Below are 22,578 nucleotides of genomic sequence, written 5' to 3'. Positions count from 1 at the left end.
GGAAGGCGACCTTGGCTTGCAGATGGATCTATATCAGCTGGAAAAATGGGCTGAAAAATGTCAGATGGAATTTAATGCAGAGAAGTGCGAGGTTTTGCTCTTCAGTTGGACCAACCAAGGTAGGTCTTTCACAGTGAGTGAATGGTAGGGTACTAAGGGTGTGCTAGCACAAAGGGATCTAGAAACACAGGTTCATAATTCATTCAAAGTGGTGTCATGTAGATAGCATCATAAAGACAGCTTTCGGCACATTGGCATTCAAAAATGTAATGTATCAAGTACAGGAGATGGGATGTTATGCTGAAGTTGTATAAGACGTTGGTGAGGCCTGATCTGGAGTATTGTGTGCAGTTTTGGTCACCTACCTACAGGAAAGATATAAATGAGGTTGAAAGAGCACAGAGAAAATTTCCAAGGATGTTACTGGGTCTGGAGGACCTGAGTTATAAGGAGAGTTTGAATAGGTTTGGACTTTATTCCTTGGAATGGAGAAGATTGAGAGGAGATTTGATAGAGGTATATAAACTTATGAGGGGTATAGAGAGGGTAAATTACAAGCAGGCTTTTTTTTATGGAGGTTGAGTGGAACTACAACCAGAGATCATGGGTTAAGGGTGAAAGCTGAAAAGTTTAAGGGGAACATAAGGGGTCATGAGAGTGTGGAACAAGCTGCCAGCACAAGTGGTGCATGTGAGTTTGATTTCAATGTTTAAGAGAAGTTTGGATAGGGACATGAGAGGTAGGGGTACGGTCCCAGTGCAGGTCGATGGGAGTGGGCAGTTTAAATGATTCAGCATGGACTAGATGGGCCAAAGGGCCTGTTTCTGGGCTGTGTTTTTCTTTGACTCTATGACTCGGGCTGAGACCCTTCATTAGGACTGGAAAGGAAGAGCAAGGAGGCCAGAATAAGAAGATGGGGGGGGCGGGGGAGGAGGAAGAAGATAGCTAGAAGATGATAGATGAAGCCAGGTGGGTAGGAAAGGTAATGGGTTGGAGAAGAAGGAATCTGATATGAGGGGAGAGTGAACCATTGGAGAAAGGGAAGGAGGAGGGGCACCAGGGGGAGGTGATAAGCAGGTGAGAAGAGGTAAGAGGCCAGAGTAGGGAAATGAAGAGGGGGAAAAAATATTACAGGAGGGAGAAATCGAATTTCATGCATCAGCTTGGAGGCTACCCAGACAGAATATGTGTTGCTCCTCCATTCTGACAGTTGCTTCATCGTAGCAAAAGAGCAGGCCATCGACATTCATCTCCATAGATGCTGCCTGACCTGCTGAGTTCCAGCGTTTTGTGGGTGGAGGTTTAAATGCTGATCAGGGCAATAAAACTCTCCCTGTGTGCAGCTAGTGACCTCTTGCACAATCATGGATGCTTTCTCATGAATGGATTGTTTTGCACACTTATTTCTCTTTGCTGCCTTGCACAACAGAGCAGTACAGCACAGTACAGGCTCTTCAGCCTTTTAACCTATTCTGAGATCAATCTAACCCTTCTCTCCCACATAACCCTCCATTTTCCCATCATCCATATACCTACTTAAGAGTTTCTTAAAGTCCCTCTAAAGCAGGTGTTCCCAATCCTTTTATGCCATGAATCCCCAATAGCCGAGGGGTCTGTGGAAGCCAGGTTGGAAGACCCTGGTCTGATGTATCTGCCTCTGACACCACCCCTGTAAATGCATTCCATGCACCCACCATGCTCTGTATTTTTTTTTAAAAGCACTTGCATCTAACATCACCCCTATAGTTTCCTCCAGTCACCTGAAAATTATATGTCTCATATTAGCCGCTTTTGCCCTGGGAAGAAGTCTTTGGCTGTCCACTTGATCTATGCCTCTTGTACACCTCTATCAAGTCACCTCTCATCCTCCTTCACTCCAAAGAGAAAAGCCCGAGCTCACTCAACCTATCCTCATTAGACACGTGCGCTAATCCAGGCAGCATCCTGGTCACCCTCCTCTGCACCTTCTCCAAAGCGTTCACATCCGTCCTACAGTGGGGTGACCGGAACTGAACACAATACTTATTAGCCAAAGGGTGGTGAATCTGTGGAATTCAGATGGGTGATGCATCGGGTATATTTAAGGTGAAGGTTGAAAGGTTCTTGATTAATCAGGGCATCAAAAGTTATGGGGAGAAGGCAAGACAATGCGGTTGAGAAGGAGAATAAGTCAGATTCAAGAACAGTTACTATCCCTCAACCATCAGGGTCTTGAACAAAGGGGGATAACTACACTCATTTAAGGATTCTTTTATCTTATTTCAGGCTCATGATTTATTGCTATTTATTTTTATCTGCAATTGCACAGTTTGTTGTTGATTGATCCTGTTTACAGTTACTGTTCTATAGATTTGCTAAGTATGCCTGCAGAAAAATAATCTCAGGATTGTAGGTGGTGACATGATATACTCTGATAATGAATTTTACTTTGAACTTAAATCAGCCATGATGGAATGGTGGAAAGGACTTGATAGACCGAATGGCCTAATTCTGTTCCAAAGTCTTATGGACTCCAGATGTGGTCTCACCAGGGTTGAATAGATTTGCAACATTATCTTGTGGCTCTTGAACTCAATCTCCCGACTAATGAAGGCCAACATACCAATTATGATCAGTTCAAAAACTTCAAAGTAAATTTATTAACAAAGTACATATATGTCACCATATACAACTCGGAGATTCATTTTCTTTCTGGCATTGGAGACTCTATAGTCAGGGGAGCAGACAGAAGATTTTCTGGACGTGAGAAGGACACCTGTGTGGTTTGTTGCCTCCCGGGTGCCAGGGTCCGGGATGTCTCTGACCGGGTGCACGACGTCCTGGTACGAGAGGGAAAGCAACCAAAAGTCGTGATACATGTTCGTACCAACGACATAGGCAGGAAGAGGGATGAGGTCCTGAAGTGTGAGTTTTGGGAACTAGGCAGAAGGTTGAAGAACAGGACCTCAAGGGTGCCATTCTCAGGATTGCTGCCAGTGCTACGTGACAGTAATGGTATGAATTGGAGGAGATGGCAGTTGAATGCATAGCTGAGGAGTTGGTGCAGGGAGCAGGGTTTTAGATTTTTGGATCATTGGGATCTCTTCTGGGGAAGGTGGGACCTGTACAGATTGGATGGGTTGCACCTGAACTCAAGGGGGAGAAATATCCTTGCAGGTAGGTTTGCTAGCATAGTTCAGGAGGGTTTAAACTAATTTGCAAGGGGAATGGGACCCGGAGTAATAGAGCAGTGAAAGAAGTGCATGGAGTAAAGCCAGATCTAACATACAGAGAGGCTTTGAGGAAAGAGAAGCAGAATAAACGGTGTAAAGACAGTAAGGTAGAAGGACTGAAGTGTGTGTACCTCAATGCAAGAAGCATCAGGAACAAAGGTGATGAACTGAGAGCTTGGATACATACATGGAATTATGATGTAGTGGCCATTACAGAGACTTGGCTGGCACCAGGGCAGGAATGGATTCTCAATATTCCTGGATTTCAGTGCTTTAAAAGGGATAGTGAGGTGGGGGAAGGGGAGGAGGGGTGGCATTACTGGTCAGGGATACTATTACAGCTACAGAAAGGGTGGGTAATGTAGCAGGATCCTCTTTTGAGTCAGTATGGGTGGAAGTCAGGAACAGGAAGGGAGCAGTTACTCTATTGGGGGTATTCTATAGGCCCCCTGGTAGCAGCAGAGATACCGAGGAGCAGATTGGGAGGCAGATTTTGGAAAGGTGCAAAAATAACAGGGTTGTTGTCATGGGTGACCTTAACTTCCCTAATATTGATTGGCACCTGATTAGTTCCAAGGGTTTAGATGGGGCAGAGTTTGTTAAGAGTGTCCAGGACAGATTCCTGTCACAGTATGTGGACAGGCCGACTAGGAGGAATGCCATACTAGATCAAGTACTAGGTAATGAACCGGGTCAGGTCACAGATCTCTCAGTGGGTGAGCATCTGGGGGACAGTGACCACCACTCCCTGGCCTTTAGCATTATCATGGAAAAGGATAGAATCAGAGAGGACTGGAAAATTTTTAATTGGTGAAGGGCAAATTATGAGGCAATAAGGCTAGAACTTGTGGGTGTGAATTGGTATGATGTTTTTGCAGGGAAATGTACTATGGACATGTGGTCAATAGAACCATAGAACCATAGAAACTACAGCACAGAAACAGGCCCTTTGGCCCTTCTTGGCTGTGCCGAACCATTTTCTGCCTAGTCCCACCGACCTGCACACGGACCATATCCCTCCATACACCTCCCATCCATGTATCTGTCCAATTTATTCTTAAATGTTAAAAAAGAACCCGCATTTACCACCTCGTCTGGCAGCTCATTCCATACTCCCACCACTCTCTGTGCGAAGAATCCCCCGCTAATGTTCGCTTTAAACTTTTCCCCCCTCACCCTTAACCCATGTCCTTTGGTATTTTTCTCCCCTTGCCTCAGTGGAAAAAGCCTGCTTGCATTCACTCTATCTATACCCATCATAATTTTATATACCTCTATCAAATCTCCCCTCATTCTTCTACGCTCCAGGGAATAAAGTCCTAACCTATTCAACCTTTCTCTGTAACTGAGTTTCTCAAGTCCCAGCAACATCCTTGTAAACCTTCTCTGCACTCTTTCAACCTTATTTATATCCTTCCTGTAATTTTGTGACCAAAACTGAACACAATACTCCAGATTCGGCCTCACCAATGCCTTATACAACCTCATCATAACAATCCAGCTCTTATACTCAATACTTCGATTAATAAAGGCCAATGTACCAAAAGCTCTCTTTACGACCCTATCTACCTGTGACGACACTTTTAGGGAATTTTGTATCTGTATTCCCAGATCCCTCTGTTCCACTGCACTCCTCAGTGCCTTACTATTAACCCTGTATGTTCTACGTTGGTTTGTCCTTCCAACGTGCAATACCTCACACTTGTCAGTATTAAACTCCATCTGCCATTTTTCAGCCCATTTTTCCAGCTGGTCCAAGTCCATCTGCAGGCTCTGAAAACCTTCCTCACTGTCTACTACACCTCCAATCTTTGTATCATCAGCAAACTTGCTGATCCAATTTACCACATTATCATCCAGATCACTGATATAAATGACAAATAACAATGAACCCAGCACTGATCCCTGTGGCACACCACTAGTCACAGGCCTCCACTCAGAGAAGCAATTCTCTACCACCACTCTTTGGCTTCTTCCATTGAGCCAATGTCTAATCCAATTTAAAACCGCTCCATGTATACCTAGCGACTGAATTTTCCTAACTAACCTCCCATGCGGGACCTTGTCAAAGGCCTTACTGAAGTCCATGTAGACAATATCCACTGCCTCCCTTCATCCACTTTCCTGGTCACCTCCTCGTAAAACTCCAACAGATTGGTCAAACATGACCTACCACGCACAAAGCCATGTTGACTCTCCCTAATAAGTCCCTGTCTATCCAAATGCTTGTAGATTCTGTCTCTTAGTACTCCCTCCAATAACTTACCTACTACTGACTTTAAACTCACCGGCCTATAATTTCCCGGATTACTTTTCGATCCTTTTTTAAACAACGGAACAACCTGAGCCACTCTCCGATCCTCCGGCACCTCACCCGTAGACAGCGGCATTTTAAATATTTCTGCCAGGGCCCCTGCAATTTCAACACTAGTCTCCTTTAAGATCCAAGGGAACACTCTGTCAGGTCCCGGGGATTTATCCACTTTAATTTTCCTCAAGACAGCAAGCACCTCCTCCTTTTCAATCTGTACAGTTTCCATGGTCTCACTACTTGATTCCCTCAATTCCATAGATTTCATGCCAGCTTCCTTAGTAAATACAGACGCAAAAAACCTATTTAAGATCTCCCCCATTTCCTTTGGTTCCACACTCTGATCTTCAATGTTTAGAGATCTCTTGCGGGATGTAAGGGATAAATTTGTCCCAGTGAGGAAGATAAAGAATGGTAGGGTGAAGGAATCATGGGTGACAAGTGAGGTGGAAGAAGGCAGCATACATGAGGTTTAGGAAGCAAGGATCAGATGGGTCTATTGAGGAACATAGGGTAGCAAGAAAGGAGCTTAAGAAGGGGCTGAGAAGAGCAAGAAGGGGGGCATGAGAAGGCCTTGGCAAGTAGGGTAAAGGAAAACCCCAAGGCATTCTTCAATTATGTGAAGAACAAAAGGATGACGGGAGTGAAGGTAGGACTGATTAGAGATAAAGGTGGGAAGATGTGCCTGGAGGCAGTGGAAGTGAGCAAGGTCCTCAGTGAATACTTCTCTTCGATATTCACCAATGAGAGGGAACTTGATGATGGTGAGGACAGTATGAGTGAGGTTGATGTTCTGGAGCATGTTGATATTAAGGGAGAGGAGGTGTTGGAGTTGTTAAAATACATTAGGACGGATAAGTCCCCGGGCTGAGGTGGATTCAGAATTGGCTTGCCTGCAGAAGGCAGAGGGTGGTGGTGGAGGGAGTACATTCAGATTGGAGGATTGTGACTAGTGGACTAGTGGGCTGACGGAATATTCCCCAGGCTGCTCCACGAGGTGAGGGAAGAGATTGCTGAGCCTCTGGCTAGGATCTTTATGTCTCGTTGTCCACGGGAATGGTACCAGAGGATTGCAGGGAGGCGAATGTTGTTCCCTTGTTCAAAAAAGGTAGCAGGGATAGTCCGGGTAATTACAGACCAGTGAGCCTTACGTCTGTGGTAGGAAAGCTGTTGGAAAAGATTCTTAGAGATAGGATCTCTGGGTATTTAGAGAATCATGGTCTGATCAGGGACAGTCAGCATGGCTTTGTGAAGGGCAGATCGTGTCTAACAAGCCTGATAGGGTTCTTTGAGGAAGTGACCAGGCATATAGATGAGGGTAGTGCAGTGGATGTGATCTATATGGATTTTAGTAAGGCATTTGACAAGGTTCCATGCGATAGGCTTATTCAGAAAGTCAGAAGGCATGGGATCCAGGGAAGTTCGGCCAGGTGGATTCAGAATTGGCTTGCCTGCAGAAGGCAGAGGGTGGTGGTGGAGGGAGTACATTCAGATTGGAGGATTGTGACTAGTGGTGTCCCACAAGGATCTGTTCTGGGACCTCTACTTTTCGTGATTTTTATTAACAACCTGGATGTGGGGGTAGAAGGGTGGGTTGGCAAGTTTGCAGACAACACAAAGGTTGGTGGTGTTGTAGATAGTGTAGAGGATTGTCGAAGATTGCAGAGAGACATTGATAGGATGCAGAAGTGGGCTGAGAAGTGGCAGATGGAGTTCAACCCGGAGAAGTGTGAGGTGGTACACTTTGGAAGGACAAACTCCAAGGCAGAGTACAAAGTAAATGGCAGGATACTTGGTAGTGTGGAGGAGCAGAGGGATCTGGGGGTACATGTCCACAGATCCCTGAAAGTTGCCTCACAGGTAGATAGGGTAGTTAAGAAAGCTTATGGGGTGTTAGCTTTCATAAGTCAAAGGATAGAGTTTAAGAGTCGCGATGTAATGATGCAGCTCTATAAAACTCTGGTTAGGCCACACTTGGGAGTACTGTGTCCAGTTCTGGTCGCCTCACTATAGGAAGGATGTGGAAGCATTGGAAAGGGTACAGAGGAGATTTACCAGGATGCTGCCTGGTTTAGAGAGTATGGATTATGATCAGAGATTAAGGGAGCTAGGGCTTTACTCTTTGGAGAGAAGGAGGATGAGAGGAGACATGATAGAGGTGTACAAGATAATAAGAGGAATAGATAGAGTGGATAGCCAGCGCCTCTTCCCCAGGGCACCACTGCTCAATACAAGAGGACATGGCTTTAAGGTAAGGGGTGGGAAGTTCAAGGGGGATATTAGAGGAAGGTTTTTTACTCAGAGAGTGGTTGGTGCGTGGAATGCACTGCCTGAGTCAGTGGTGGAGGCAGATACACTAGTGAAGTTTAAGAGACTACTAGACAGGTATATGGAGGAATTTAAGGTGGGGGGGTTATATAGGAGGCAGGGTTTGATGGTCGGCACAACATTGTGGGCCGAAGGGCCTGTACTGTGCTGTACTATTCTATGTTCTATGTTATATACACAGTAAGTCCAACAGCCATAATGGAATCAATGAAAGACCGCACCAGTAAGGCAGGCAACCAGTGTGCAAAGCACAACAAACTGTGCAAATACAAAACGAGTGTGCAAAACACAACAATCTGTGCAAATACAAAAGAAAGAATCAGAATCAGGGTTACTATCACCGGCATATGTTGTGAAATTTGTTAACTTTGCGGCAGCAGTTCAATGCAATACATAATCATAGAAAAAAGCCATGAATTACATTAAATTTATTTATTTATATGAAATAGTTAAATAAGTATTGCAGAACTAGAATTTTAAAATAGTAGTGAGGTAGTGTTCATGGGTTCAAAGTCCATTCAGAAATCAGATGACAGAGGGGAAGAAGCTGTTCCTGAATCACGGAGTGTGTGCCTTCAGGCTTCTGTATCTCCTACCTAGTCATAGTCATAGTCATACTTTATTGATCCCGGGGGAAATTGGTTTTCGTTACAGTTGCACCATAAATAATTAAATAGAAACAGAACCATAAATAGTTAAATAGTACTATGTAATTTATGCCAGTAAATTATGAAATAAGTCCAGGACCAGCCTATTGGCTCAAGGTGTCTGACCCTCCAAGGGGGGAGTTGTAAAGTTTGATGGCCACAGGCAGGAATGACTTCCTATGACGCTCTGTGCTGCATCTCGGAGGAATGAGTCTCTGGCTGAATGTACTCCTGTGCCCACCCAGTACATTATGTAGTGGATGGGAGACATTGTCCAAGATGGCATGCAACTTAGACAGCATCCTCTTTTCAGACACCACCGTCAGAGAGTCCAGTTCCATCCCCACAACATCACTGGCCTTACGAATGAGTTTGTTGATTCTGTTGGTGTCTGCTACCCTCAGCCTGCTGCCCCAGCACACAACAGCAAACATGATAGCACTGGCCACCACAGACTCGTAGAACATCCTCAGCATCGTCCAGCAGATGTTAAAGGACCTCAGTCTCCTCAGGAAATAGAGATGGCTCTGACCCTTCTTGTAGACAGCCTCAGTGTTCTTTGACCAGTCCAGTTTATTGTCAATTCGTATCCCCAGGTATTTGTAATCCTCCACCATGTCCACACTGACCCCCTGGATGGAAACAGGGGTCACCGGTACCTTAGCTGTCCTCAGGTCTACCACCAGCTCCTTAGTCTTTTTCACATTAAGCTGCAGATAATTCTGCTCACACCATGTGACAAAGTTACCTGATGGTAACAGTGAGAAGAGGGCATGCCCTGGGGATGGGGGTCCGTAATGATGGATACTGTCTTTTTGAAGGTACCCCTGATGGAGCTGACTAAGTTTACGGCTTTCTGCAGATTATTTCGATCCGGAGCAGTGCCCCCATACCAGACAGTAATGCAGCCGGTTGGAATGCTCTCCATGGTAGATCTGTAGAAATTTGCAAGTATTTTAGTTGAGGTACCAAACCTTGACAAATTCCTGATGGAAATATAGTCGCTGTCTTGCCTTCTTTGTAGCTGCATAGATATGTTGGGTCCAGGTTAGACCCTCAGAGATAATGACGCACAGAAACTTGAGACTGCTGACTCTTTCCGCTTCTAATCCTTCCGTAATTAACTGACTAACTAACTAACCAATAAATATCGAGAACATGAGATGAAGAATCCTTGAAAGTGAGTCTGTAGGTTGTGGGAACAGTTCAGTGATGGGGCAAGTGAAGTTATCCCCTCTGGCTCAAGAGCCTGATGGTTGAGGAGTAATAGACAATAGACAATAGGTGCAGGAGTGGGCCATTTGGCCCTTCGAGCCAGCACCGCCATTCACTGTGATCATGGCTGATCGTCCACTATCAGTATCCAGTAATAACAGTTTCTGTACAATTTGTGTAAAATCTCTGTTCTGTGTGTCATCTGTACCAATATGTCTGTAATGTTACTGCAAGCAACTTTTTCCCTGTACCAGTATCTCACCGTACCTGTGTACATGACAATACATTTGACCTGTTGCACTCCATGGTGGGATTGTGAGCATAAGAGGGCATGGGAGTAAGGTGAGAGGTAAGGGGCTTAAATGGAATCTGAAGGGAAATTCAGAGGAACTGGGGCCTCCGTACAACATCCCATCCATCAGCATACAGTCCAGTCCCACATCACAGACACCACCAGGATTCTTGTGTGGTGCTGAAGTGGAAATTCTCTGCGCTCCCTGTGGGTCCAGATGGAACTTGGGGCTGGAAGGTAAAGAAGGGTTAAGCCTGACACACACTCACCCTGACACAGGTCAGCCCATCAGAAACCAGCATGCCCTCCACGGACTCTGTCTGTACTTCCTGACCCTAACACACACTCACCCTGACACAGCTCAGTACATCAGAAACCAGCATGCCCTCCACGGACTCTGTCTACACCTCGACCCTAACACACACTCACCCTGACACAGGTCAGCCCATCAGAAACCAGCATCCCCTCCACGGACTCTGTCTGTACTTCCTGACCCTAACACACACTCACCCTGACACAGCTCAGTACATCAGAAACCAGCATGCCCTCCACGGACTCTGTCTACACCTCGACCCTAACACACACTCACCCTGACACAGGTCAGCCCATCAGAAACCAGCATCCCCTCCACGGACTCTGTCTGTACTTCCTGACCCTAACACACACTCACCCTGACACAGCTCAGTACATCAGAAACCAGCATCCCCTCCACGGACTCTGTCTGTACTTCCTGATCCTAACACACACTCACCCTGACACAGCTCAGCCCATCAGAAACCAGCATCCCCTCCACGGACTCTGTCTGTACTTCCTGACCCTAACACACACTCACCCTGACACAGCTCAGCACATCAGAAACCAGCATCCCCTCCACGGACTTGTCTACACCTCGACCCTAACACACACTCACCCTGACACAGCTCAGCCCATCAGAAACCAGCATCCCCTCCACGGACTCTGTCTACACTTCCTGACCCTAACACACACTCACCCTGACACAGCTCAGCACATCAGAAACCAGCATCCCCTCCACGGACTCGTCTACACCTCGACCCTAACACACACTCACCCTGACACAGCTCAGCACATCAGAAACCAGCATCCCCTCCACGGACTTGTCTACACCTCGACCCTAACACACACTCACCCTGACACAGGTCAGCCCATCAGAAACCAGCATCCCCTCCACGGACTCTGTCTGTACTTCTGACCCTAACACACGCTCACCCTGACACAGGTCAGCTCATCAGAAACCAGCATCCCCTCCACGGACTCGTCTACACCTCGACCCTAACACACACTCACCCTGACACAGCTCAGCACATCAGAAACCAGTATAATCAAAGACCCCCCCCCCACACTGGACATTCTCTCTTCTCCCCTCTCCCATTGGGCAGAAGATGCCAAAGTCTGAAAGTACAGACCATCATGCTCGAGGACAGCTTCAAAACTGCTTTTATACGATTATTGAATGATCCCCGGTTTGATAAGATGGAATCTTGACCTCACAATCTACCTTGTTGCGATCTTGCACCTTATTGCTGGCCTGCACTGCACTCTCTCAGTGACTGTAACACTTTATCCTGCATTCTGTTACTGCTTTCTCTTGTACACTATCTCGTTGCACTATCTGTCTGGGCAGCATGCAGAACGAAGTTTATCACAGTAAGCTGTGAATGGTATTGATGATGAGGAAGGCAGAGACAATGTTGGCATTCATTTTGAGAGGACGAGAATATTAAAACATGGGTGTAATGCTGAGGCTTTATCAGGCATTGGTCAGATCACACTTAGAGTAGCGTGGGCAGTTTTGGGCCCCTTATCTGAGAGAAGATGTGCAACGTTGGTGGGGGTCTCGAGGAAGATTCCACCAATGAAGAGGATAACGTATGAGCAGCATTTGTGGAATTCAGTACTCACTGGAATTCAGAAGTATGAGGGGGGTTCTCATTGAAACCTATCCAATATTGAAAGACCTCGATAGAGTGGATGTGGAGAGGATGTTTCCTATGGTTGGGGAGCCTAGACCCAGAGGGCACAGCCTCAGAATAGAGGGACCTCCATGTAGAACAGAGATGAGGAGGAATTTCTTCAGGCAAAGGGTGGTGAAGTCATTGGATATGTTTAAAGCGGAGGTTGATAGGTTCTTGATTAGTCAGGGTGTCAAAGGTTACGGGGAGAAGGCAGGAGAATGGGGTTGAGAGGGATAGTAAATCAGCCGTGATGGAATGGTGGAGAGGATTCGATGGGCTGAGTGGCCTCATTCTACTCCTGTGTCTTTTGGGCTGCTTGCTGGTCAGCGTAGATGTGGTGGGCCGAAGGGCCTGCTTCTGTGTGCCAGGTGTGGTCTCACCGACACCCATCCAGTCAGGGACTGCGCTGGAATTCCGCTCTGCCCGACGGCGTGGCGGCTTCAGTTCCTCATTTCTCCTCAGTGACGGAGGGTGAGAGCTGATTGATTAAGCAGTTTGTTTATTTATTTGTCTACCTATCTATCAATTTATTTATGAACATGCAGAGCAAAACAGGCCCTTTGAGCGGCTCCGCCCAGCAAGCCCTGGTTTAACCCTTGCACGACCATGGGACAATTTACCATGACGATTTAAGCTACTACACAGTACGCCTTTGGACTGTGGGAGGACCCGGAGAAAACGTACACATTCCATGGGGAGGGTGTACAGACTCCTTACAGAGAGCGTAGGAATTGAACTGTGAATTCCGATGCCCTGAGCTGGAATAGTGCCGTGTGAAGCACCTTCAATTACTCCAAAAGACGGAGGTTGGGTAAAATACTGAAAGGCTTTTATTCGCTGTACAATACGACCTCCACAGTGAGTGTCTGCCCCCGGACTGAGGGGGGAGGGGCAAGGCGAACACCTTTATACAGGACTCTGTGGGAGGAGCCACAGGGGCAGTCAGCAGAGGGATGAGTCCAGACAGGTAACCCAGTTACAACATATATACATGGTTTACTACACCATGCTAACTGCTACCGGGGCACCCATCTTAACTACGATCAGAGGTACAGAGATGGTGGACACCCAGAGACTTTTCCCCAGGATGGAAATGGCTAATATGAGGGGGGCATAATTTTGAGGTGATCGGAGGAACGTATAGGGGGAGATGTCAGAGGTAGGTTTTACACAGAGAGCAGTGGGTGTGTAGCACGCCATGCCAGGGTTGGCGGTAGGGGGCAGATACATTAGAGACTTTTAAGACACGGACATGGATGGTAGAAAGATGGAAGACTGTGTGAAAGGGAAGGGGTGGATTGATCTTGGAGAAGATTAAAAGGTTGGCACAACACTGTGGCCAATATTGTGCCGTACTGTTCTATGTTCAGGCAGAGGGTCAGGCAGACTACTAGAGCCACGCTGGTGGTGGCTTCACATGGAGGGGGGCTAAGGCCCCTTGCCCCCCACACCCCCACCCCCACAAGCACTCTCCCTCCACTGGCTCCAGCAAGTAGCAATGAGTCAGAAGGAAGTGCCCTCTGCCTGGGGCCTGTGGCCACGGTGCACACGTCTTGTTAATGCGCACAGTGCTTGCTGCTGTGTGTTCAATCTTGCAGAAGCTTGCCCCAACCACAACAAAAGGCAGCCACGATGCCTCTTGCAACTACGACAGGAAGCTGCATCTATCACACAATTCTGATCGACCAATCAGGGGGATCTTTCTCTTTGCTGTTACCAAGATAACTTCTTTTAACTCTAGCGTACAGTTACCCCGTGCCGCCTCTAACAATTAGCTTCCTCCTTTTGTTTTGGGGTTTCTTAGGATGGCAGATCGGGCGTGAAGGCCCTGTTGGCGAAGTTCGATGACAAGGCTCTAGAGAGGGTGCCTGCCCGAGGTTCCCAGAAGCTCACAGTCCCCGCCCACACTCCAATCCTGAGAAACATGTCTTCCGTCGCCAGTAAGGCAGCCGCCTTTGAAAGTTCTTCAGCCCCCAGGTTCCCCTTGAACAGGACCTCTGGTTCTTTCAGCGAGAAGCCCAACCAGGCCGCCGACAAGCCTGTCTTCCCCAAGCCATCTGCGGTCAAAGCACAGCAGGAGGCCAGGGACACCAAGCCTCCATTTCCAAAGCCCAGCGTCGGGGCAAAACCCTCCCTCAACACTTTCAACGCTGTGAAGGAGGAGCAGGAGGAGAAGTCCCCTTTTGCGAAGTTTGGACTGAGGCCGACAGCGGACTCAGGGAGCACACACAAGGAGAGTGAGGCCCAGCCAACCTTTCCCAAGCCTTCGGCCTTTGCCAAGCCCTCAAATGCCGGAAATCCAAGTGAGAACCGGACTGCTTTCTCCAGAAACCAGTTCCTGAAACTCAACTCACAGGCCGGAGGTGTGAGCCCAGACAAGCCCGTGAAACCTGCCTTCCCCAAATCAACCGGACTGAAGCCTTGGAATGATCATTCGGGCCCTACAAAGGAAAATGCCGACAATGCCAGGAAGGAGGACGGTGGGAGTGAGAGGAGTGGCGGACCCTTCCCCCTTAAGCCACTGAAGCCGGTGGGTGAACAGGCAAAGGGTCCCGTTCACGGAGGCGAGGAGACCAAGAGTGAGAACTTAAAGCCTTCGGCCCTGAGGAACTTTCCTCCAAGGGCCAAGCCGGAGGAGGCCTCCTCGGCCCCCAGTGGGCCCAGTAAGTTCCTGCAGCGGCAGAACATGTTCCAAAACAAAGCGCAGAGCCAGGAGAACGAGGAGGGACAGAAGGATACCGGTGTCCCCAAGCGGAAGAACCTGCCAGCACCGTGGACCCTGGGGCCTCCTCCTCAGAAACCCAACCGACCCCCCAACGTGAACCTGGAGCGGTTCAGGAAACCACAGGAGAAGCTACACCCTCCAACCCCAGGTAGGTGCTCTGCATCCTCACCAGCAAGGTATGTCAGGAGCCCTGGTTTGGGGGGGGAGGGGAGGGCATTTCCCTCCACTATTGAGTCAGGCTCATTACACAGCCTTGTGTGGCGTGAAATTTGTTGTTTTGTGTCAGCAGTATAGTGCAAAGCCATGAATTTACTGTAACCTACAAATGAAATCGGGTAGAACTTGGAATAAGTAGGCGGTTTTCATTGCCCATTCCGAAATCTAATGGCGGGGAGGGAGAAGCTGTTCCTGAATTGTTGAATGCAGGTCGTCTCCCTGATGGCAGCGATGAGGAGGGGGTCCTTCGTGATCCCGCAGCCTGCAGGCTCATTCTCAAGGACTCTTCATCTCATGTTCTCGATCTTTATTGCGTGTTTATTTATTCATTATTTTTCTATTTGCACGGTTTATTGTCTTTTGCACATTGGTTGTCTGTCCGAGCAGAGAGTACTGAATCTGTGGAATGCTCTGCCACAGACTGCGATGGAGACCAAGTCCGTGGGTTTATTTAAGGTGGAGTTGATCGTTTCCTGATTGGTCAGGGCATCAAAGGATCTGGCGAGAGGCAGGTGTATGGGGTTGTGTGGGATCTGGGATCAGCCATGATGGAATGGCAGAGTAGACTTGATGGACTGAATGGCCTAATTCTGCTCCCCTGTCTTATAGTGTGGTCTTTGATTGATTCTATTCTGTTTTTTTGGATTTACTGTGTATGCCTGCAAGAAAATGAATCTCGGGTGTATATGGTGACATATATGTACTGTGATAAATTTTCTTTGAACTTTGGATGTCCTCGATGTCGGGGAGGCTGGTGTCCATGATGGAGCTGGCTGAGTTTACATCCCTCGGAAGCCTTTCCCAATCCTGTGCAGTGGAGCCTTCCGACCTGGCAGTGAGGCAGCCAGTCAGAATGCTCTCCATCGAACATCTGTGTCAGGAAATGTGGGGGAAGCTGGACCCAAAAAGCAGAGCAGCGGAGACAACTTAATGGAAAACGATAACTTTGATGCCAGACTGCAAAATAACAGGCCATGAGGAGCCACAAAACAAGAGAGGACGGATACTAAACACAACAGGCAACAAAGTAAACTTTAGGCGGGGAGAGTGACTGCTCAGAGCAACTGGTTGAGGCTGACCGGTTCGATGAGTGGACGAGGAGTTTGGCTGAGAGCTGGGTTTAAATAGGCTGCCGGTGATGTCTGGAATGGGTGGCAAGTGAATCCTGTTAGCTGGATGGAGACTGGGAGGTGCCTGCATGTGCAGGCTGGGGGGTGTCAGTGGTACCACGCTCAACAATCTGAAGAAATTTTATAAGAGTTTTTGGTGACGTACCAAATCTCTTCGAACTGTTAACAAAGTGGAGACACGAGTGCGCTGCCTTTGCGATTGCATCAAAATGTTAGTCCCAGGATAGATCTTCTGAGATGTCAGGACTCAGGAAATGAGCCAACCCTAGCAGAGCAGCTTCTCCAAACATCTGTAATGTGGTCAGCAAATATCTGCATTCACATAGGACTTTTAACGTGCTGACAATTACACGGTGTGGACAATGCAATGCTCATTCCGCAAGCTGTGTGAGGAGGCATGAGGGTTTGTGACATGAAGAGTTTGGTTGTGTTTATTTATTTATTTAGAGTTAGAGTGTGGAACAGGCCCTTGTGGTCCAATGGGCCGTTCTGTCCCTATTTTACCCTAGTCCACTGACAGGACAATTGACAATGACCGATTAACCTACTAACCAGTACCTTTTGAACGTGGGAGGAAACCAGAGGACTCGGAGGAAATGCACACGGTCACATGGGGAACATACCAGCTCCTTACAGACTGAACTCTGAACTTTGACCTCTATGACGCCCCAAGCTGTAATAGTGTCACGCAGGCCGCTATGCTACCGTGGCGCCCTTTAGGAAGCAGAGAGAAGGGGAAAGGGGTACCAGGGGCGAGTTGTTCAGATGGCGGGGGATGGAGGGGGAGTTCCTGAGCTCTGACCCCCAGGAGGACTATCTGCCACTGGTAGACAGGGCGCGGTGCTGTGTTCCGATTGGTGGAGTGCAGATGGCCGATAGGAGACAGAGATAAAGGTGGTGCCTTCCTGAATGCACAAGCTGGTAATCTGCTGCCTCAGTCTTTGTGTGGTATATATTGATAGATTTACCTCTGATTTCTTTGTCCCAGCACGCCTCTGTTCTAAAAGGACGTCCTTCCGTTCTGAGGCTGTGGCCTCTGGTCCTAGACTCCTCCACTATAGGCACAGAAGCGTAGTGGTTAGCCCAATGCCTTAAGTACAGGTGACGCAGGTTCACATCCCGTCACTGCCTGTAAGGAGTTTGTACGCTTTCCCCCTGACTGTGTGGGTTTCCTCCGGGTGCTCCAGTTTCCTCCCATAGTCCAAAGACATGCCGGTTGGTGGGTAAATTGGTCATAGTAAATTGTGCTGTGATTAAATAAATAAAGGCATCTGTTAGTCTTGCGAGACCATGGATCTGCGCCTGGAAAGTCTTCACTCTCCAGAGTGCAGGCCTGGGCAGGATTTTATGGAAGACTGGCAGTTGCCCATGCTGCAAGTCTCCCCTCTCCACGCCACCGATGTTGTCCAAGGGAAGGGCATTAGGACCCATACAGCTTGGCACCAGTGTCGTCGTAGAGCACTGTGAGTTGAGTGACTTGCTCAAGGACACAACATGCTGCCTTGGCTGGGACTCGAACTCACGACCTTCAGATCGCTAGTCGAATGCCTTAACCACTTGGCCACGTGCCCACGTCGTGCCATGATTAGCCTGGGGTTAAATTGGGGGTTACTGGTGGCGCGGCTCGAAGGCCCAGAAGGGCCTATTCCACACTGCATCTCAATAAAATAATTGCATCCACAGAACGTCCACTCTATCTGGGCCTTTCAGCTGGATCGGAGAGAAGTAGAGCAGGGGTTCCCAACCTTCCCTATGCCCTGGACCCTACCATTAACCACGGAGTCTGTGGACCCCAAATTGGGAATCTCCTAGCGTAGAGATCAGGAGTCCAATGTGGGCGAATTGAACTATTCTAAATAGGAATCATGAGACCATAAAACACAGGAGCAGAATCTGGCCATTCGGCCCATTGATCCTGCTCCATCACTCCATCCTGGCTCATTTAATTCTCCTGCCTTCTCCCTGTAACCTTTGACACCCTGGCTAATTAAGAACCTGTCAACCCCCACTTTAAATACACACAATGACTTGTCTAGCATGGTCAACATGCATAGGATTAGACATAAGGGCCCGTTTCTGCACCGTGTGTTTCTGATAAATGGTGGCTGTGTATAAGACATGAAGCAGGAGTGACAGGGATCGAGGGAGAGCTAGGGCACTCCGAGGAGGAGGAGAAGCCTCTAAGGCATCTGCTCCTCAGCAAATGGACCAGACTGGAGCCAATCCCACCACCATTTACTGTGTGAGCCAGTCGCCCTGCAGAGGGCGGGGGGCCGTGAGTCGGTCACCCCCCCCAGGAGGGTGGGGGCCATGAGCCGCTTGCCCCGCGGAGGGTGGGCCGTGAAAGCAGCTTGCGTGGAACGTGCTGCTGGTGGTAAGGGTAGAGGCAGGTACATTAGAGACGTTGAAGATAGTCTCAGATAGGCACATGGATGATCAGATCAGTGGAGGGCTATGGATTTGAAATTGGAGGGCTGTGGTATATTTAAAGTGGAAGTTGACAGGTTCTTTATTACTCAGTGTGTCAAAAGTTATGGGAAGAAGGCAGGCATCTGGGATCGTGAGGGAAAATAAGTCAGCGATGATGGAACAATGGGCCCAAATGGGCCTAATTCTGCTGCTCTGTCTTATGGTCACAGAGTCACAGAGAAGTGCACCACAGAAACATCTAATCCATGCCGAAATCATTTAAACTGCCTACTCCCATCAACCTGCACCGGGACCATAACCCTCCATACCTTCCCATCCTTGTACCTGTCCAAACCTCTCTTAAATGTTGAAATCCAGCTCGCATGCACCTCTTGCGTTAGCAGCTCATTCCACACACTCACAACCCTCTGAGTGAAGAAGTTTCCCCTCATGTTCCCTTTAAACTTCTCACCTTTCACCCCTAACCCATGACCTCCAGTTGGAATCCCAACCAACCTCTGGGGAGAAAACCACTTGCATTTACCCTTTCTACACACCTCATAACTGTGTGCACCTCTATCAAATCTCCTCTCAATTTTCTATGTTCTAAGGATAAAGTCCTAACCACTCCGATCTTTCCTTATAACTCGGTTCCTCCAGTCCGGCAACATCCTTCTAAACTTCCACTGCACTCTTTCTTGTTTACATCTTTGCTGTAGGTAGGAGGTCTTGCTGTCTTAACCAAGAGATTCAAAACTGCAAACAGAAAATTGTTAAAAGCTATGAGAGGATTTATTGAGGTGAAGCTAGAGGAATAGATAAAGGCAAAGCCAGTAGATGTAGTGATTTTGTCGAGGGATCAAGTATACTCTCCAGGTCTGAAGGGTTTCTGAAGCTGGTGTCAGTGTGCCCCGTGGGAAGGGTACAGAGAGGCTTCGGGGCAAGGTAATGACAGCTGAAAAAACATGGGAAAAAATGTAAAGTTACCCAGTTAGAAATGGACAAAATGCTGGAGGAGCCCAGGCAGCATCTATGGAAATGATCCCGATGAAGGGTCTCGGCCGGAAACATCGACCGTTTATTCCCGTGCATGGATGCTGCCTGGCCTGTTGAGTTCCTCCAGCATTTTGTGTGCATTACCCTGGATCTCCAGCGTCTGCAGAGTCTCCTGAGAAGCGAGGCAGATTTTCTAAATGATGGGCGACCGACAGTTCAGAGGGGCGTGGGAACCTCTGTACAAGAATGTGAATCTGCAGATGGATAAGGTAAACCTTTTATCAGGATGTTTCCTGGGTCCGAGGGCATGTGGGATGGCACGGCAGAACAGCAGTGAGCTTGACGCTATTACAACAGCAGCAATTACCGCTCGGGGTACAATTACCACTCTCAGCCATGGTCTCTAACGAGTGCGTATGTCTCCCTGTGACTGCGTGTGCGTTTCCTCACACACTCCAAACAGTTATGGGTTAGGGTTAGTATGTTTCGGGCGTGCGGTGCTGGCAAGAAACGTGAAAGCCTGCCCAGCACAATCCTCGCTGATGCGATGTGACACAAACAACAGGTTCCACTGAATGTTTCAATGTACAGGTAACAAAAAAAACAATGGGTCTTGCTTGTAACACACATCAAAGTTGCTGGTGAACGCAGCAGGCCAAGCAGCATCTATAGGAAGGGGCGCAGTCGACGTTTCAGGCCGAGACCCTACGTCAGGGTCTGAAACGTCGACTGCGCCCCTTCCTACAGATGCTGCCTGGCCTGCTGCGTTCACCAGCAACTTTGATGTGTGTTGCTTGAATTTCCAGCATCTGCAGAATTCCTGTTGTTTGGGTCTTGCTTGTGAAAGGTTGAGTGAGCTCGGGCTTTTCTCTGGAGCTAAGGAGGATGAGAGGCGACTTGAGAGAGGTGTCCAAGATGATAAAAGGCAGGGGTAGAGTGGGCAGCCAGAGGGTGGAAATGACTAATACGTGGGGGCATAATTTTAAGGTGGTTGGGGGATAATATAGGGGGATGTCAAAGGTAGGTTATATGCACAGAGAGTGGTGGGTGTGTGGAACGTGCTGCCAGGAGTGGTGGTAGAGGCAGATACATTAAAGACATTGTAGATAGGCACATGGATGGAAGTAAAATGGACGGGGCTGTGTGGGAGGAAGAGTTAGGTTAATCTTACAGTAGGGGAAATGTTCGACACAACATTGTCTGCCGAAGGGCTTGTATTGTGCTGTTGTGTTCAGTTTTCTTTCATTGAGAAAATGCTAAGACAACTGATGATTGACAGCACTCACTCAGGCCGCCATTTCTCCCAGAGTGTTTTCTCCTGCATCAGGTCTCTCCACCTTGATGTTGGGCTCTCCGTTGTCTGAGAGGAGGAGGAGAAAGACTGTAGAGAGGGGGCTGAGCCTTGGATTGCATTGCATCTTGTATCCGTACTCAATTTGCAGTTTTCGAGAGCTGCCCGCCCTCCACCTTTGCTCTGAAACCCTCACCTTGTCTGCACAACAGCATTGCAAGTTGCAGCAAAGTGTGCAAACCTCAGCTAAACTGTGTCATACACCTCTCTTTCTCTCTCTTTCTCACCCCCTCTCTCTCCCATGCGTGAGCTCTCTCCACACACTCTCTCTCTGTCAATAGACAATAGGTGCAGGAGTAGGCCATTCGGCCCTTCAAGCCAGCACCGCCATTCACTGTGATCATGGCTGATCATCCACTATCAGTATCCAGTTCCTGCCTTATCCCCATAACCTTTGATTCCGCTATCTTTAAGAGCTCTATCCATCTCTTTTTTGAAAGCATCCAGAGACTTGGCCTCCACAGCCTTCTGGGGCAGAGCATTCGATATATCCACCACTCTCTGGGTGAAAAAGTTTTTCCTCAACTCCGTTCTAAATGGCCTACCCCTTATTCTTAAACTGTGGCCTCTGGTTCTGGACTCCCCCAACATCGGGAACATGCTTCCTGCCTGCAGCGTGTCCAATCCCTTAATAATCTTATATGTTTCAATCAGATCCCCTCTCATCCTTCTAAATTCCAGAGTATACAAGCCCAGTTGCTCCAATCTTTCAACGTATGATAGTCCCGCCATCCTGGGAATTAACCTCGTGAACCTACGCTGCACTCCCTCAATAGCAAGAATGTCCTTCCTCAAATTTGGAGACCAAAACTGCACACAGTACTCCAGGTGGGGTCTCACCAGGGCCCTGTACAGCTGCAGAAGGACCTCTTTGCTCTTATACTCAATTCCCCTTGTTATGAAGGCCAGCATGCCAGTAGCTTTCTTCACTGTCTGCTGTACTTGCATGCTTGCTTTCAGTGACTGATGTACAAGAACACCTGGACATCGTTGTGCTTCCCCTTTTCCTAACTTGACTCCATTTAGATAATAATCTGCCTTCCTGTTCTTACCACCAAAGTGGATAACACTCTCTCTCTCTATCTGTCTCTGTCTCACACTCCCTCCCTTCTCTTACCCGCACTCCCAGTCTCTGTTACGGGGGTGGGGTGTTCTTTAAGCTCTCCCACTCACTCTTGTAGTCTGAGTCAGTCTCACTCCACCTGTCTCACTCACTTCTCTGAGACGCATCTCCGTCACTTGCTGTCGGAGTCTCACTCTGACTCTTGCTGTCAGTCACTGGCTCTGTCATGGTTTCTGCCTATTCCCCCCCCCCCCAAATGTCTGATGCTGCCTTTCAGCTTTCTGAGGCTCTCGCTCTCAAATCCCACACGGATAATGCACCAGCGACTGCTGGCTGATGTCAAGGGTGAGGAAGTTAAAGTGTAAAAATAAAACTCCCAGGCTCTGAAACAGTGACAAGTGGGCAGATATCTAACAGAACTGCTCAAAACAGGAAACAAGAGGCAGAGGGAGAGAGGGTAGGGGTAGAGAGGGGGGGCAGGGGGAGGGAGGCACAGAGAGAGAGAGAGAGAGAGCGCACGCAAAGGGATGGGGGAGAGAGGAAGAGAAAGGGGGGGAGTGTAGATGCCATGAGAGAGGGGAGCAGAGGCCATGAGTGTGTGAGAGAGAGAGAGCGCGCGAGAGAAAGGGAACTGCCTTGTCAAGCTAATATCTGTCCTTGGTGAGATGCTGATTCTGATTATTAACGAAATGCTAACGAAGTATAATCTG

At 48.2% G+C, this 22,578-nt stretch overlaps 1 protein-coding gene across 5 annotated transcripts in view; it reads left to right on the top strand.

Moving 5' to 3' along the window:
- Positions 1–22,578, top strand: part of LOC134347255 (FYN-binding protein 1) — a 253,395-nt gene that overhangs the window by 57,056 nt on the left and 173,761 nt on the right. For all 5 annotated transcript variants that reach the window (XM_063049617.1, XM_063049616.1, XM_063049618.1 and 2 more), the window contains exon 2: positions 13,783–14,851. In XM_063049617.1, the coding sequence (XP_062905687.1) occupies positions 13,783–14,851 (1,069 nt within the window). The remainder of the gene's footprint in view (positions 1–13,782; positions 14,852–22,578) is intronic.

Source organism: Mobula hypostoma, chromosome 5 (genome assembly GCF_963921235.1).
Source record: "Mobula hypostoma chromosome 5, sMobHyp1.1, whole genome shotgun sequence".
Taxonomy (NCBI): Eukaryota; Metazoa; Chordata; class Chondrichthyes; order Myliobatiformes; family Myliobatidae; genus Mobula; species Mobula hypostoma.
This window is presented reverse-complemented; position numbering and strand designations above follow the sequence as displayed.